Source organism: Poecilia mexicana, unplaced genomic scaffold (assembly GCF_051168715.1).
Source record: "Poecilia mexicana isolate PSO_F unplaced genomic scaffold, ASM5116871v1 scaffold_19, whole genome shotgun sequence".
Classification (NCBI taxonomy): domain Eukaryota; kingdom Metazoa; phylum Chordata; class Actinopteri; order Cyprinodontiformes; family Poeciliidae; genus Poecilia; species Poecilia mexicana.
Window position 1 is genome coordinate 16,589,744 of NW_028263388.1, and position 19,018 is coordinate 16,608,761.

At 38.8% G+C, this 19,018-nt stretch overlaps 1 protein-coding gene across 1 annotated transcript in view; it reads left to right on the plus strand.

Moving 5' to 3' along the window:
* dock1 (dedicator of cytokinesis 1) overlaps window positions 1-19,018 on the plus strand; it is a 199,888-nt gene that overhangs the window by 177,459 nt on the left and 3,411 nt on the right. The window contains exons 47-51 of the mRNA XM_088001004.1: window positions 10,480-10,617; window positions 13,683-13,825; window positions 14,751-14,949; window positions 15,818-15,983; window positions 17,298-17,449. Of these exons, the coding sequence (XP_087857130.1) occupies window positions 10,480-10,617; window positions 13,683-13,825; window positions 14,751-14,949; window positions 15,818-15,983; window positions 17,298-17,449 (798 nt within the window). The remainder of the gene's footprint in view (window positions 1-10,479; window positions 10,618-13,682; window positions 13,826-14,750; window positions 14,950-15,817; window positions 15,984-17,297; window positions 17,450-19,018) is intronic.

A 19,018-nucleotide genomic window follows, 5' to 3' on the forward strand; every position in this document is an offset into this window, starting at 1 on the left:
AAATCATAGTTTCCTGGTTTATGGTTCACCCAGGAGTTAAGCACACATACAAGAGGTATGTCTGTCGCTTCCTATTGTTGGCTGCAGGGGGGAATAATTATATTTTCAATCGCTGTTCTTGTCTTAGTTCCTGGAAAATAGGTCAGCTTTAGGCTCCACATCTCTGGTAGGAATGAAACTCTTGAGAAGATGTGCTATTTTGTGGTGGTGAACCCTTTTTTTCTTCACAGGAAAATATGATTCATACAGAAATACCCATGTCTGCTTCACTCTTTCTGCACTGATGTCTTTGAAGCTCCATATCCTTTTGAATTTTTTTTTTATTTACTTTATGCAGCTATTTCCATTTTTACTTAAACTTGGGGAAAATAGAGGAAATCCCCAAACTAGTTGAAGTTTACAAAGTAGCTTTGGATGACCTAGAAATTGCAAAAGTCTCTATTTTATTATAAACATCAAAGTTCGTTAAATGTGTGGATTTCAGTCTGGAAATAGATTTTACCATTCCAGAGGTTTTTATTTTTTTAGATTTTGAAGCAAAGGCATGCTTACTTTGTTTTGAATAACTTTGTTTGAATTTGTTTCCTGTACTCGGCTCAGATGTCAAAACTTCAAAGTCTTCATCAGGTACTATATATATATTTTTTAGCCTTAAATCAGGTGAAGACCTGGTACTAGAAATCGTTTTTCATTTTAGCATCTTTCTCTTCTCGCTGTCTTTGATGTATCAGTGAAATACAGCATACGGCTATGAAATACATGAGCAAAGTTCTGGCTGTCTTTTTTGAGTTAGAAAAGATTTATTATCCATCCAGCCGTCCATACTTGGGGCTGCACAATGGTACAGCAGGTAACACTGTTGCCTAGCAGCAAGGCGGTTTTGACGATTTTTGCTTTATAAAATAATACTAAAGCTGTGTCCGAAAAGCCGTTATGTGTTTTTTTTAACAGGAAAAATGTCTTGGAACCCCGTTAAACAGTATGAGCCGTCCTGTTTTCTTGACCAGCACCCTTGTTTGTCTTGTCTTTTTGGAAATTCTCTAAATGAAGACAGACACACTCGAAAGGAGGAAGTGAACTCAGAGAGAAGCATCCGTGTGACATTGGCTTTGTGCTCATCTAGTAATTAGAGAAGAAATGAGGGTTTATTTACCGGCGAATTAAGTTCTGGGGAAAGCTGTGAAAAGACACTGGGTGTTTTGCTGGCGTTCATAAAGAGTGGATGTCAAAATGACTTTCTAAAGCTAACAACTTTTAAATGAAATGTTTGTCATGCACAGTAATGAAAGTAAGCAGCAAATTATACACATAACTAACATCCAAGCATCAGCTGCCTATTCACAAACACAAAAGCGGGTCCCTTTCTGAACTGTAACAGTTGTTTTTTTGTTTTTTTCCCCCCAGAACGCTTTCTTTTGACAGGGGCTTTTACTCCAGCTTTTGGTGCCTTCATCTCATAAAAGCTAGCCCGGGTGCTTATTAGTCTGCCTGACTCACCAGTAGCTGCGTGGACCTTTTGGCCGTCATGAAAGGTCTTAATATGTCATCTCAGCCCAGCTCTAAGCGAGCAGCAGCGTCTCAGCTCACCAGGCTGTTGATCAGAAGGCTGTGTGGTGAGGCAAACGGGGACGGAGTGACGGGAATCAGTTTGGCACAGACTGATATTAAACAGCAGTGACATTCCTGTCTTACTTGTCAGCTGCTAATGTTGGTATGTTGTTCTTCATGAACTGATCAGTGGTTTATTTTATTTTATTTTTTATTTTTTTGTATCTTCAAACCCCCTGAAAGCATTTTGAGAAATATATGTCCCTTGTGTGTAGAGACACACAACCAACAGCTATAAGTAGTTGTGAATATTCTTCAGAACTTATTTACATTTTTCCTGCTACAGCTTTGTCGTCGTTTTCGGTGAACTGTCACAACAACCAGTTATATTATGCCACGTTTAAAGAAACCCTTTATGCTAATTTCTAGATATACTCTCCTTGTTCAGAGGCTCTGCAGATGTAGCTTTCCGACTTACTTTTATCTCCGCATTTACATATCCATCAGTGTATTCTTTGCCTAAGGTTTTGTGTCCAACACCTTAACGCCAACCTCTACCATTTAGTTCAAGCTCCTGGTTGCTCTCGCTCCACTGGAGGTTCCGCAGACAGTTTTCAAACTACTGAAGCATTATTTATTTACTATGCATCAAATCTACAAACATAAATCCAATCAACAGCTGCAATCTTATTAATGTTTGGCGCATAACATGCTATTTAACCTTTTTTTGGGGGGGGAAGGTAATGTGCTCACATTGTCATTCATGTGTTTGGTTTAAAAATGTTCTGTATAAATCTGGAACAGGCAATCTATAAGTAAGAAAAATAAGTAGCACAAGATCCTGTCTACAGTGTGACCGCTCTGTTGTAGGTAATTATGCAAAGGAAGAGAGGGATTCCATAATTTCACTCATTTTTTACTGAATACAGAGTGATATGTGGCTGTTCATTCAGTTTAGTCTTCTAAGGCATATCATTAAATCTAGAACATCATTTAAGCAGTTTTGCACAATATTGCACTGGATACATAGAATAATTTGCAGTGTGATGATCTAATATAATATGGATCTTATCTGGCACAAAAATATAACTGATAAATATTTCCATTTGGATAGTATGCTAAGAAAATTAAGACATGAATCAATCCTTGCAGAAACTTTTTGTGCCATGTTTCAGGTTTTGTTTGTCTTTTTGTCATCACAGTCTACCTACTATATATTTTTTTTTTTACCGACTTTAATTTGTTTATGTTAATTGGCTAAGTTCGAGGTTTGTCTGCTCGAACGCTTCTCATGGCATGTGACTAGGGTTTTATTCCTCACACCTATTGAGAATTGTGTAATAATGACAAGAGGACTCTTGACTTTTGGTCAAAAGTGTCCCACCCTGAACAGCCAGCTTAAAAAATCTCATTTTAAAATAGGAAAGAAAAAGGATAAAACTTTCACACTCTCAATTTAAAGGCGTCACTTTATTAGTCTTGAAGAAAGCAGAATTATACGCTGACTCTAAAACACTCTAGTTTTAAGAATAAATCAAAAGTTTAAAATGTATTAGTGTTGATTGTTTTAAAAAATTAAACAAAATATTAGCATATGCATATTAGATATGACTTGAGTAAAATAAATCTTGTACGCCAATACATATCTAAGTTTGTTTAAGTTTGTTGTAGGCTGAGAGGATCTCGTGTAGTGGTTCTGTCATTTTCCTTATTTTGTAAGGAGCAGGCCCCTGAGGAGAACCTGCCTTCTGTTTCAAGTTGTTGAGCTTTTTAACGTCACTAATTCTGCTGCTGCTGCCCCAACAGATGACAGCAGGAGAGAATAGAACCTGTTTAGAGCAGCCTGAACCGTCTCATTATTCGAATCTTTGAACCAAAGATCAGACACAGGAATATGATTTATACTATGTGACGGATAAAAGGAAATATAAATGATAGCCTTTCAAGTTCCCATTAAAAAAAATATATATATATATGGTTCTCCCATTTTAACCGTATTTATGCATGTCTGTGTACTATTATAAGGAAAATATACTTTGATCATTTGCTTCATTTTACTGGCCACAGTAAGAAAATACATCAAACTTTTGTCAGGTTTACAATGAATTGAAAAATATAAACCAAATTACATGACAATAATTAATTTATATTGATGTGAAAATATAAATTTGAAGTTCAAATGTTTATATTTGGCGAGTACGCTGTTAAAATAAGATGATGGACATCACCTTCATAACCTTTGTTGTTGTATGAAAGCTGTTGTGGTGATTGGTTGGGAGAGTGGAGGTTAGCTTTTGTTGATTGCTTTAAAAAAAAAAAACCCTGGTAATAAAATCAGTAGCTAAAAAGATGTTTTAACCTGGAGATCAACTCTTTCCAGCAGCCTTTACATTCTGTGAAGCTCATCGCTGTCTTGTGCTGGTCAGAAAACATTTGGCAGCCTCAGCTTGTCCGGCCTTGTTAGCAAGCTGTCTGTAGTCTTTTTTTTTTTTTTACGAGGTACAGTGACTCTCTGCCACAGGTGTTTCTGAAGGTGAGGCTGAATATATGGAGCTACGACGTCATTGTTTCAAAAACACCCGCTCGCTTGCACACACTGAAACATGAAAACTGTGTTTTGAAATGTAGTCACTCCAGTCCCCCATTTAAAAAAAAAATCGTTTCTGGTCTTCCCAAAACTGTGGATCCATGCAGAGGCGCAGCCTAAACAAAACACCTTTGGATACACATAATCTTGGCTCCATGTGGATTGTGCCGTAGTTTTTCGTTCCCATGAAAACAAACTCGAACATAGAAATAATTTCGAAAAAATACAGGAAAAAAAATTAAAGTTTTCCCCATGACTACTTTGCAAGTCACGGAAGCTTCCTTTTTCCAAATACTGTTGACATACGGACTGGAGGAGTCTTAAAGTTTTTCTGTTTAATTAAAGTAAACATGCCTGTGTGTGTCTTGGCCCTGAGCCTCAGAGTCGTACACAGAGTTTATCAGCGTACAACCACCAAGCAGAACTCTGTTGCCATGCCACCTCTCAGTCGCGCTCAATCGTTTTAAGGTCTATAAAAAGATGTGGGTATCCTGGGAGACGTGAATCTTGCCTCAGCTTTCACTCACTGTTTTTTTTTTTGTGTGTGTTTTTTTCTTTCTCCTGTCGTTGCTTTTTCGTCTCACAACACTTCGTCCTTCTGCCTCTTCTCCCCATTCTTTCTTTCACCTTTTAACTTATATGCCCCCTCCACCTGAGTTTCCTTTCTTTCACCTTTTTCTGTCTCAGGCTCCTCTCCTTTATTGTCTTCAAAATGCCCCAGCAGTGATGATGATGAAGGTGCACAATATCAGGGGAAATCTTTGCGCAGTGTGTGTTGCCTTGTCTCATTTATCTTCCTGCGCCTCGCTTTGGTTTAGTGGAGCGCAGCACGGCTACTCTCATTGGCTTTCAGTGACTGTGATACCTGCGCTGAATGTTTCCTATCTCAAGATGATTAGTGCAGCATGTTGCATAGGTGGAAGAAAGAAGTCCTGATTATATATATACAGGTGCTGGTCATAAAATTAGAATATTGTGATAAAGTTCATTATTTTCCATAATGTCATGATAAAAATTAAATTGTCATATATTTTAGATTCATTGCACACCAACTGAAATATTTCAGGTCTTTTATTGTTTTAATTTTGATGATTTTGGCAAACAGCTCTTGAAAACCCAAAATCCCTGTCTCAAAAAATTAGAATATTATGAAAAGGTTCTCTGAACGAGCAATAAAAATAATCATCTGAATCAACAAAGTAACTCTAAACACCTGAAAAAGATTCCTGAGGCCTTTAAAAACTCCCAGCCTGGTTCCTTACTCAAAACCGCAATCATGGGTCAGACTGCTGACCTGACTGCTGTCCAGAAGGCCATCACTGATATCCTCAAGCAAGAGGGTGAGAAACGGAAAGAAATTTCTGAACGAATCGGCTGTTTGCAGAGTGTTATATCAAGGCACCTCAGTGGGAAGTCAGTAGGAAGGAAAAAGTGTGGCAGAAAACGCTACACAACGAGAAGAGGTGACCGGACCCTGAGGAAGATTGTGGAGAAGGGCCGATTCCAGACCAAATTAAATTTTCATCTCCATAAAACTTTTCAGCAGATGGAAGCATGAAGTGCTCCAAAATCTTCTGATAGCTGCTGCATTGATCCTGCCCTTGATAAAACCCAGTGGACCAACACCAGCAGCTGACATGGCACCCAGACCATCACTGACTGTGGGTACTTGACACTGGACTTCTGGCATTTTGGCATTTCCTTCTCCCCAGTCTTCCTCCAGAGTCTGGCACTTTGATTTCCGAATGACATGCAAAGTTTGCTTTCATCCGAAAAAAGTACTTTGGACCACTGAACAACAGTGGTCCAAAGTGCTGCTTCTTTGTAGCCCAGGTCAGGCGCTTCTGCCGCTGTTTCTGGTTCAAAAGTGGCTTGACCTTTGACCTGGGGAATGCGGCACCTGTAGCCCATTTCCTGCACACGCCTGTGCACAGTGGCTCTGGATGTTTCTACTCCAGACTCAGTCCACTGCTTCCCCCAAGGTCTGGAATCGGCCCTTCTCCACAATCTTCCTCAGGGTCCGGTCACCTCTTCTCGTTGTGCAGCGTTTTCTGCCACACTTTTTCCTTCCTACTGACTTCCCACTGAGGTGCCTTGATATAACACTCTGCAAACAGCCGATTCGTTCAGAAATTTCTTTCTGTTTCTCACCCTCTTGCTTGAGGATGTCAGTGATGGCCTTCTGGACAGCAGTCAGGTCAGCAGTCTGACCCATGATTGCGGTTTTGAGTAATGAACCAGGCTGGGAGTTTTTCAAGGCCTCAGGAATCTTTTTCAGGTGTTTAGAGTTACTTTGTTGATTCAGATGATTATTTTTATTGCTCGTTCAGAGAACCTTTTCATAATATTCTAATTTTTTGAGACAGGGATTTTGGGTTTTCATGAGCTGTTTGCCAAAATCATCAAAATTAAAACAATAAAAGACCTGAAATATTTCAGTTGGTGTGCAATGAATCTAAAATATATGACAATTTAATTTTTATCATGACATTATGGAAAATAATGAACTTTATCACAATATTCTAATTTTATGACCAGCACCTGTATGTATTAATTTATCAACTTTACAGTGAAAACCTGCTTCAAGCTTTAATATGAAAAGTTAACCTGAGTAAACGCACAAGGCCTTAAGTATGCAAACCAATCTGACCTTATGTGGAAGAGCAACTGTCTCTAAACCTAATAACTGCTTCTTAACCCTAACTACGTGGTTGCAGCAAATACCATTAAGCATTTGTGATGATTTACACATGAGGATTTTTCATGTGTTGAGAAATATTCACCCACTCTTTATTGCTTTAACTGAATTCAGAAACATTGAAGGTTTTCCCGACGTGAACGGCCTGTTCCAGGCCATGACACAGTATCTCCATCGGATTTAACCCCAGACTGGATGGTGTGCTTTTGATCAGAGTTCACTTCATAACAAAAGTCAACTTGAAGCTGAAGGTCAGACATTAGACGATCTACTACTGGAGATCGCCGCCCTGCTACTGCTTGAGAGGCCTTTTCACGGTTCCATCAATTACAGCATGTCGTCCTGGTCCAGAAGCAAATCGCCCCCAGATGTTCACATTAATATCACCACCATTGTTTGACTGTCCCTTTCTAAAACGCTGTGTTAGATTACCCCTCTAACAAGGTTCACACCTTCAAAAAAAACTCATCAGAATGTATTTGAAGGAAATATAAGAAATAGCTTTTCAGTCTTTTTGTGTGTGTGTGTGTGTTTTTTTTTTTTTTAGTGAACCATTTTTCTGAAATTCTAATTAGTAACCCATGACTTTTTGTTTTCTTGGTGCATAAATATGAGGTGGCACAGAGAACCTTTTCTGTTCTGCACAGGACCGTACAAAGACCAGACCTTGACCCTCGCAGAGCGAGCAGGGAGCAAGAAAAATCTCCAAAGCTCCCTGTTACAGAAATGCAGTGCAGTGGCATTTCGGGGTCACCAAGTCGCCATAACAATCATGAAGCAATGTGAACAAAAGCATTTGGGTATAAATTCAGCTTTTTTTCCACAATCTGTCTCCCTCATAAACAGTTTGCCAACTTTAGGTTTACATTAAATACAGCGTACTTGCCGCCAACTTCTCTTCTCATTTTGGCCCTTTCTACTTCCAGTTCCAAGCTGTAAACAAACGATCTCATACAAGTATAATTAAGACATGGCAAATCAGCTTTATGTTTGTTTTTCATGTAGCTATCCATCCTTTTTTACAGTAATCGGACTGGAAATGGGCAAAGACTGCAAGGATGGTAATTAAACGCCAGAAAGTGAGGAATAATGGCTTCCTCTCGATCACTATCCCCCAAATCAGTTGATCTTTTTTTTTATTTTAGTTGGATATTTCCATGAATTAGAGATAAAAATGTCTTTAAAATTGAACATTCATAAAATATAGCAAAACAAAACCCCTGCTTCAAAGAAACAATGTCTGAGTAACTGCCTGATGATATGTATTACGTATTTTTCGTCGCATACCTACATTTCCTCACATCTGACTAAATCATTTAAAATCTAATTGGTCTGTATGACAGAAAATGGTGAGTTGTCATCTTGACGAAACCACTTTTTACCTGTAGATTGATTTTTCTGTTGTGTGGCTAAGACCATCACAGTATTGTTGAATACATGCAAGTCCTGGTAGTGACACTGAGCAAGAAAAGTCCCTACTTGTGCAATTAAACGCTTTTTGATTTTGGTTTAAAAATCTACATACAGACAATTTTACTTCTTTGAAGGATTACCTGAAAACCCTGTTTGTGTTCCTCATCACAAACTGGTTTGATAAAGGTTTGGGATTGTGATTCTTTACCATGAGTTCAAATAGAGGTATCTGGCTAAATGCTAACATATACCAAAACCCTGGATTGAAAATGTCTCCGTTTGAGATGGTTACAAAACGTTGCGTCACAAAACTATAAAGGTGCTGTTTTCCAGCAGAGTGGAGCCGGTTCCTTCTGTCGTCTGCTGTGAACGGGCAGTTTCCCCTCAGAACAAAGATCTGACCCCAGGGATTGTCAGCTTAAGACATACAGAGAGCTTATTCTGTACTGTCCTACTTTGCTGATGTTTCACACACCGAGTTCTTCTTCCATTTGCTCTCAGTTTGAATGAATTTCTTCCCCGTAGAAGATGGCGTACAAGATGTACTCTTCGGCTACAGACTGTGATTAGCTATTTAAAGTTTAGAGACTGTTTAAATCAGATTCTTGTCGTAGGAGGAATTTTAAGTATGAGGGTTCTTTGTGTTTTTTTTTTTGTTTTTTTTGTGACAATACATCTCATTTTACCCAGCCAAGCAAAAAGAATTACTCATATGCTGCTCAGCAGCTGAGGAATGCTGCTTCCTCCTCTCTCTAGATTCAGTCAGCAAAGCTTGCCGACACTGACTGTGCCACCGGGGGTTTCCTAATTACCAGTTTTCAGCAGTTTCAGTCTCTCCTTCGCTCCCCTTTTTTACCTGCAATGCTGCCGCTCCGTGCTAAGGTTTCGTTACTCACTGGCTTCCCACATTCTGAGAGGCAGCAGTGAAGTTGAAAGGCTGCACTGCGTCATTGTTTGCGTCAGCGGCGGAGAAGCAAACATCCATCACATCTTGTACATGCCCGTGGATGTAGCCTGTCTAAACTTTTGCATTTGCGATTCTTCTTATGTACGTGTTGTAAGGAGGTGATCTCTGTGGCAGGAAGGGGGGGAGTTGTGCGCCATGGCAACAGCTTCTGCTGAAGTTCACTTGGCAATGCCTTTCGTTAAAAATATCAAGCTGGGGTACATTCACCGATTAGGCAATGAGAATAGCTAGTGTCTTGTGAAATATTAATATCCCTTGAACTCTTTCATGTTTTTTTTTACTTCACAGTCACAAACTTTCATTTATTTTACTTATTTAGAACAGTGCGTAAAGCAATACATGGTTTAAGATTTCGTTTTTCAAATATCTTCTAGAAATGATATATGCGTTTATATCCAGTCCTTATGAGTCAATATTGACAAAAACTCTTCGCTGTAATTACAGTAGCAATGTCTTTTGAGACTTGAGGCTGGTTAAATGTTTAAAGTCATCGAACTCCTGGAAGGTGAACATTCAGATTCACAACTTTTGCAGGTTTTCTTGTTGGGAAAAACCAGCTTCACTGTCCTTGCGGAAGAGGAGCATCCTCGCATTATGATGCTGATGGTAGTTTCAGGGCGATGTGCAGTGTTGGTCTGCCTGTACACAGTGTCGTACATGTTGACCAAAAGGAATTTCTAATGGCTTTCTGTCAAAAATTGCTTTCTTCTGTCATGTCAGCTTACCTGGATGGCCATGTCTTGGTTAGTTTGTAGTTAAATCGTACTGTTTCCATTCTAAGATGGTGGCGTAAAGGGAGTCCTGTGAGATGTTCAAAGCGTGTCGGAGTAGATTTTACCTGAATACAAAGAAATGCTACAGTTTTCAGATGTTCATTTGTAAAATATTTTAGAGAAGATGTAGCATTAGCCTCCCAACTCACATTTATGAACTACTAAGAGTTGGTCTATCACAAATCCTAATAAACTAATCAAAGTTAGCTATTTCTAAAATGGCAAAAGAGAAAAAAGTTCAAGGTTTGTTACCGCTTTTGCAATCTACTGTATGTTTGGTAAGGAGGTGATCTTTTGTAGCGAATATAGATTGTCATGGCAACAAGTCTGGCTGTACTCTACCAGCGCTGGGCTTATTTACAAGGCAAAGAATGAAAATCCTTCAGAAAGACAACAATGACTTCCTCTCATGAATGAATTGTCTACATGGGACATGTTATGTTTTTAACATTAATGTTGAAGGATAATCATGTTGTTGTTTTCTCTTCGCCAGATCCCACATCTCGCTGAAGGTGTTCGTATTCATGGTGAGAAGGTTACCGAGGCGCTGAGGCCCTTCCACGATCGCATGGAGGCTTGCTTCAAACAGCTGCGAGAGAAGGTGGAGAAACAGTATGGTGTTAGGAGTCTGGTAAGACTTTTTTTTTTTTTTAATTCCGTCCTTGATTTCTTTCCTTTCATGAATAACAATTTGCTGCTCAGCATGCTAGTTTTCGCTCCTGTCAACTGTTAGATTGAAAATATTGAAAAAGTTTTAAAGTTCATGTTGGAAAGACTTAAAAGTCAAAGCAGGGAAAGGTTAAAGTAGTTCAAACTGAGCAGGTTTTAGCTTGTAGACTTGAGCAAAATGTGATGCAATAAGTGGCTTTATTCCACCACAAATGGAGGCTAAAACCAGTGATTTCCCCGGCAAAGCAATTGAGTTTTCAGAGCAACAGAGGCATTTTATCTGTCTTGTAATAGAGGTGGGCCTCGCAAAGACGACCCCAATATGTGCATTTGACATGAACTCAGTTTGTGAATTCATAGCTCAAGCCCACTTCGGTTATGCAGCAAGATGGACTGGTTAAAAAAATTACAAATAGAGAGTTTTTAAGTGGCCTAGTCAAAGTCCAGACTGGTTGAGATGTTCTTCAAACAGGCTATTTATTAAAAGCATTGTTTTTCTTATTCTGATTGTTTTAATATTATTTTTTAAATAAAAGTTTAAAATAAATCTAGTGTGTTTCAGTTGAACACTTGATAACAGTTCTTGCTATCAAAGGTGTAACAACCAACTATTAGGTTTAGGGACAATTACTTTGGCTTGGATCAATTTCTTTTTACCTATATGAATTAAATCCTTATTAAATTAAGATATCTTTGTCTGATATTAACATTTTCTTGGATATTTTTCTTTTACATCTCCTATCTTTGCCATTTCAGCCTTGGCATATTGAGAAGATGATTGTACGTGCCAGGACAGATTTGCTCTACAAAAAATTTTATTTTAAGATGGCATCCTAATTGCGTGATTGATTCTATTAAATCCAGAGTGCATCCAGCATTTAAAAAGGCAGGCTAAGTTGGTGTAATAATAACCTATTATTGTATGACTTTCAACCATTTATTATACAGTTTGGAGTTTCAACAAAAACAAAAACCTCTCAAGACATCTTCAAAGAGTAAATACTTTTTACAGCCTATTTTAATATGAAACAGTTAGAATTATTTAAACTGTCTTGGTAGACAAGTCTGGGCATACAGATGAATTCACAGTTCAGCAGGCTTTTTTTTTTTTTTTCAGGGAAAATGCAAGGTTGCTTCTGTGATTGGTATCAGCCTGGCTATTTATTTGATGGGAAAAAAAAAAAAAACAGAAACTCGTTGCTGTCAAGCCAATAGTTTTTCTCTGCAGGTCCAAGGTTAATTCAGCAGAACGACATCAGACCTGATTCTGCACACTCTTGGTTTCTGCTTTGAAAAAACTGGCTGCAGTCGAGTTTTTTGTTTTCTGAAAATGTACGATGAATCACGAACGGGAGGATGGGGTAACAAAGATCAAGGCATGTTGAAAAAATCTTTATGGATACAGATTCCTCTTGCGGATCTTTTAGCAACATGGTAAATAGAGTAAAACTAAGGTTTTGCTGAAATTTTCCCACAGAAAAAGTTTTACAGAAATCCACATTAAAATCCAGATGTCAGAACACTATAAAATAGATAGTCTGCACTGTGAATCAAATAGGGATTTTGCAACAATTTCATGAAGCAGTCCAACAATTTTAAGACTAAGCGACCAGGCTGTGATGGTATTTTACACCAGCTGGTAAAATTTTAATCACAAAACTTGACAAGCACATGACTTAGATTTTCCTTTTCAGTAAAGAGTTTTATATCCCACCTATGCCTTTTTTTTTTTTTTTGCTGATGTCAGCTTTCTGAAGGAGGTTGCTGCTGTGGGACTGCTTCCCACTTCTTCTTCTGCTGCTGCTTCTTCTTCTTCCTCCTCTTCCTCTTCTTCTTTTTTACGGCTCTAATTGTTGCTTGGTCAAGCATTTCCTTCTATCCTGCCAGAGGTAAAGAGTTGCTCCCTAAGTTAAAAGGAAAGGGCGGCAACCTTTCAAATGAGAGAAAAAGCCATCACTTCCCAGAAATTGATAAGAAGGCCACTCCGTCAGATATGTGACTGTCTGTCAAGAAAGTCTTTTCAAGGCTGTGGGTTTAATTATTCTACCCACAAGTTCCAGATGAAATTAAGAATGCCTCAGAAGTTTTTGCTGTCACCTGCCTTCGGGCGATGATGTTGCTGCTGTTGAAAAAGAAATAAAACTGTCAAATGTATAGTTTGTTTGATGAACCAACTATATTGAGTAGCCTAAATAGAATGTTTTGGTACCAAAAATAAACTTTTTCTCCATATTGATTTGCAAACCAGTGCCTAAACTACGACTTGCGAGTTAGCTATGTAGCCAATTAGCTACCTAATTGGCTACTCTCACTATAATATCTTAAGTTAATTTGGTAACTTAATATATCTCACCATAATAAAAAAAACTATTATTTTCATAAATAATAGTTTGTTTAGTCAGTACTAATTAGCTCAGTGTAGAAACTTCTGTATTACTATACTGACAAGTTGCTAAGCTAGCTGTACTTGCAAATTAGCTGCCTACCTAGCTTACCGGTGCTAACTGCGGTAAAACAATGATGTCAGGGTTAGGGTTAGACTTTAGGACTCCAACCGTAAATGGGACGTGAACATCCCCCCTTCCTTTAAGATGTCTTTCTTTAAAAAAAATCTTTGTAAACACAAGTTGATTTTTTTTTTAGTTAATGTCATAAAATAAATAAAAATAACTTAACCGATGCAAATTAATCGAAAGATCATGAATCCCTTCTTACTCCCCTAATCATTTACAGTAAATACTGGAGATTTTTATAACCCTGATAATCAGCGGCAAATTATTTCAACAGTGGAAGTAAATTTTGCTTTTGTATGTTTCATCAAAGCAGTAGTAATTTTATTTATTTATTTTAAATATAGAGCCAACTTCTACTGGCTCCAGTTGAATTCATGTTGAAGGCTTTGACAATAAGTGTATCCTGTGTGACATTAATTATGAAGACACGTGATTTGACTGCAACACGTCTAGAAACTCAAGGCATTTCAAAACTTCTATTGTAAATCTTTTGTTTTCTCCTCTGTGGCGCTAGCCGTCAGGTGACGAGCGACGCGGCCCTCGTCCTCCCTCCATGGTGCGCTCCTTCACCATGCCCTCCTCCCAGAGGCCGCTGTCCGTCGCTTCAGTCACCTCGATTTCCTCTGACAACACCCCGTCCAGGCCTGGATCTGATGGGTAAATCCATCATTCACTATTTCTCTGGATGTAAATTATCATTAAATGTGACTTTTATTTGTTTAGCAGATAATGGTTGGTTGTTAGATCTAACAGTGCAATTTTTTTTAGGTTTGTACAACTTCCGTACTTTGTTGATAGTATTTTGTTGCTGCACCTGTTCATCATAAACAGGTGCAGCAGTTAAACTCAAAAAGAGAAGCTCATTTGTAGATTGACTACACTTGATTAAATATGTTTACAGATGTATTTTACTGCACTTTGGAAGCACAAACTGCAGTTTGTCGGAAGATTATAACATAATACAAAGCCAAAAAAAAAAAAATGTCCTTTAAGACAAAAAAGCAACACAAACACGGAGAGCAATTACTGGCTTGATTATTGTCCAGCAGATGGTCAGCGATTGTCTCCACACAGGATAAAACCTCTTAATTGTCACCCCTAAAAATGGTTACATATTATCCAGTGGCTGTTTGAGGACAATGGTGTCCTCATGACCGTTAAGTCACAAAAAAGGTCTCTCCTGAAGCTGGCTCCTCAGACAGCTGTATCCAAGCATATTAGTGGTAAATCGAGTAGAAGAAAAAAGTATGGCAGATGCCAAGGGAGCACAATAAAAGCAACCTGGCCTTTCTTAATACCACTGCTGTGCTACACCACTCTGATGCAGTTATCCTTGCAAAAGGAGCTCCACCATCAGACGAACATTTCTGTTTTAAAAATGTTTTTTACTCTATGAATTATTTAATATGTGTGTTTCTGAACATCTGATTTTAGTGTTTTTGTGAGCTCATCATTTTTTGAGCAGTTTTGTCGATATTCTAATTTACTCACCTGCCCCGACTGCTTCCTGACAGAATACAACATTCAGCCGTTCTCGTTCACAACCTGTTTGAACCCATTGGGCGTATTGTCTTTCCTTCAGCTTTGCCTTGGAGCCCCTTCTACCAAAGAAGCTGCACACGAAGTCTCAGGACAAATTGGACCGGGACGAACCAGAAAGGGACCGCAAAGAGAGGAAGAAGGAGAAGAGGAACAGCAAGCACCAAGAGATTTTCGATAAAGAACTCAAGACAGCAGACATTCAACTGCAGCAACCCGAAGCTGTCATACTCTCAGAGACGGTAGTGTTCATTATGTTTTCTGAGTTGGTTATTATTCTGTAATTTGTGACTCTTTTTTTACCTTTCCCAGGATTATTTAGTCATCCTTTCTGCCTCTATGATAAATGTACGGTTACAAAAATTGATTCCTAGCTGTATTTGTCTTTTTTTCTACCCTTTCTACCTCCTCTGTTCACATTCCGCCTCACCACTGCTCTGTCTTTTACAGCAAAGAGGTGTGAATGTACTCTTTATGTCCAGAGGGGATACTCCCAGGCTAACAGCACAGAGCTAAGAGAAGTAATGTAGCTATTTTATGCCTAAAGGGTCAAGATCAGAGTTCCACGTAATAACCGTTTATTAATGTTTATATAGTTGCTTTATTGGAACTGATATTTAACGCTGTCATCAATATAGTTCATGTTGTTTGTGTACAAAATTACATGCTGCATTTTCCAGTGTCTCCCTCATAGCCGGGTGTTTGAATTTCACCGATTACGAAGTTATTTGTTAATGTCGCCTGCAGAGCGGAGTAGCCCCAAGGACATTTCTTTTCATATTCAAATTCGAGCCACAATAAAGTAGGGAAAACGCACTCATGCATGCAGATAATTGTTAGTAACCACAAATAACACCCTCCAACCCGACAAGCGCATTTATCTAAATGGGTTTTTCCTCTAGGAATATAAATAGTTGTTTTAATATGTGTGTGGAATGACACAACCACCCCAGAGGAGTTGTGACGCCACATTTCTGCAGTGATATTTCATCCGAGTCCAGGAAAATGTGCTTGAAGTGCCGCTTTATTGACTTGAATGGATTTGGTTTTTCAGTTTCGGCGCACAGTAAAGACTTAATCTTTCATCTTTCTCCACCACTGACCTGACAGATCAGCCCCCTGCGGCCTCAGAGACCGAAGAGTCAAGTTCTCAACCAGGTGGCTGGCGATCGCCGTCTTTCTGTCTCACCGGGACCTCCTTCTTCCAACTCCTTACCTGGTCCCCCACCCATTACACCGAGGAACAAATCCACCTTTAGCCTGAACGCTGTTTCAAGTAAGAGCAGCCTCCACTCTGTTCTTTTGATCTTCTCCGCAGTTTAAGCAGTACTTCCCCTCCCTCACTTGTTTCTGAAAGCTGTTAGCTTTGTCTGTCAAGATCAGAATCAAGAAATTTTTGCCACTGTTGACAAAAATCCTAAAACGTTCTGTGGTTTTTAAAATCCTGCATTACCACAGAGTTTAGCTTACTTTACTTGTAGAGCAAATCGGAAATATACTGATCACAGAGCTGACTGTAAAAATAATGGCAACAACTCGACAAGCACAACAAATAAAAATAGTTATGGAATAAAAAATTTAAATAGTTATAACATCAGAAATGTATTTACAACAACTCTAATACTTCTAGAGGGTAAGCATATACAGTTCAATGTAACCGTAGTTAAAGAAATTAATCAGAAATTATTTTATATTTTGAGGTGAATGCAGTTTGTAGCCATTAGGCTGTGATCATTTTTATGTTTTGACTGTTTAATTAAAACATGTCCACATTTTGCTCTTACTCATTTCCTCCAATTTAACTCTTAAAGCTGCTGTCAAAATCCAACTAACTGTCATTTTAGTGGTAACAAAATATATAATTTTTTTTTTACTGCAATGCTTTACATAAAAAAAAGAATTTGATGTCCTTAAAGAAAGTATCACTAATGTCTCCGCTTAGTTCAGCCTGAAATAAAATGAGTTTATAATTAAAGCATGTTTAACTTTTATCAGTGTGTGAGAAATTTAATTATAGAAAAAATGTGTTTTATTAAAGAAAAAGCATTGCATCTTCTTCTAATAGTTTTTTTAGATGATTAGTTAGTTTTTACAGAAACTAAGACATGTTTTAGCTTTTGTATTTTATAGGTTATTTAATTTTGGTGTTTTCTAATGACGTGAGCGTTTGAATGTGTGTGTGAATGGGTGAATGACTGATGGTTGTGTAAATCCCTTTGGAGTCTTCTGACATGATGAAGCTCAGGGCATTAAAGAAAGCTTTTTGTTTAAAAAAGACATTTTATATTTTTGCATTAAGTTCACCTTAGATGTGGTGGTGCTTGAAAACTTCATTACTTAGATTAGTGTAACCTGGAACTAATTATTCTACACTAAGCACAGATTAATTAACACATAGTTTTGTTCAAATCTCACTTTTTGTGAACTGAAGTATTCTGTGTCTTGTTGTCCGGGGAGCTGGATGCATTGTAAAGCCCCTAGCAGTCGGTCTCAGTCTTTTAATGTCTTTTGGCTGAGAGCCCTGATCTTTCAGAGTCCCTCGTGAATTTTGTTGACGAATGTCTGCTGATGTTGGCCTTTTTTCTCTCAGGTCTGGAGCTGAACGGGATGGGCTGCAACGACAAGGGGGAGGCCCCTCCTCCCCTGCCGTTGAAAAGCAGCACAGGAGATTACGGCAACCTGCTAGATAATCAAGACTTGGCGAGTCCCTCGACGCCTCCCCCGCCCCCACCGCATCAAAGAGTAGGTGTTTTAATTGGGGCCCAGCGTAACTCCCTAATGATGCATGGCACTTGGACTGAAACGAACGTCCGAAGCTCACACTTGACATTTAGTTCAACCTCCACCGTAACTCCTTTACCGTCCACCGCACCATTCATCTGTTCTTGCATGTCCACATGCAGGTTTTCACAGTTTAATTTAGGGGGGGTGGTGTTTCCTCCGGTTTTCTGCAATATGTGCCACAGAAGAGTGTAGGCATTAGTCAGTTAGCTGCCCGTCTGCCCTGCCGTTATTTATGCTGGTACTGCAAGAAGGCCCGGTGCTCAGCCGTGATTGATTGGATGATTACTTTACCTCTCCCATTCATCAGAAGCCCTCCAGCTGTTAATCAGTGACTCATCTCTCCACACTTGCTGACTTCTACTCAAGCCGTCTTCTCGCCTTGCCTGGCCTGGCCTGGCTGTTAACTAATCTTATTTATCCAGTGTCGCGGCCCGTGGACAGGTAGTAAAACTGAGCACTGGCACACGATGTGGCAGAAGACTGACACTAACGCAGAGAGAGCAACTGTTCTGAGAGGTTAGTGACTGCCCTTCTTCATTTCCAGGCTTTTATGGAGGGAGAGGCGGTGCTATCGAGGAGCATCACTCCTCATCTGCTGTTAAAGGCAAGAGGCCTGCTTAACCAGCTGAGACATTTTCTGTTTAGACTGAATAAAGAAAAAAAAAAATACCTTCAACATATCTAATGTATTCGGAACAAAATCCACTCCTGTAGTAAATTATTTTTTGCTCTTTATACAGTTTAGGACGTACAGCAACCAGCCTATTGGCTCTTGCAGTTACAGCAATACACTTGCCTAAAAATTTCTGCAGAAATAGTTTTTTTTTTTTTTTTTTTTTTATTGTTGCATTTGTCATTATTGCAATCAACACCACAAAATATCATGGTAATATGTAGAGGTGAGACTTTCCTAGAGCAGGAACAGGGAATCAGAGTTGAGGGGAAGATGGCTGCAGGGCAGTCCCTGATGCTTGACTGGGTTGGTTTTGACCTAAATATATTCAGTAATTAGAATATCTCAAAGTCCAGATATAAATCCAGCTTAAAATATGTGGTAAAACTCCTTGAGACATACCCCAAAAGACTCCACCAGTAAGTATTGACTCAGGGCTTCTTAATATAAATACACAAAAAAAAAAAAATTCAAAGAATTGAAAACTTTTGAAAACTCTGCTTTGTTTTGATTTGTTACATAAAATCCAAATAAATTCCATGAAAGTCTGTGGCATCTTCTCCAGGTCTAATTACAAAGTGGGATTCAATGTTAGCCTTTCAGGTCTAATGTTTGTCTTACGTTATTACTACGGTGCACTCGTGTGTCAGAACATATCACAAACTAACTCTAACAGCTGAGGTCTGATGACACGTGTCAGAACATGCTCTACAACTTGTCAATCTGCTGCAAATCAACAGTAGTGTCTCGGGACGCCGGTAGTGTTATGTACTGTAATCTCTTCTCAAGAAAGCAGCCGCTCCCAGCTGCGTTCTTGTCTCTTCGCACAGTCTGACACATAACCCAGCTGCTAA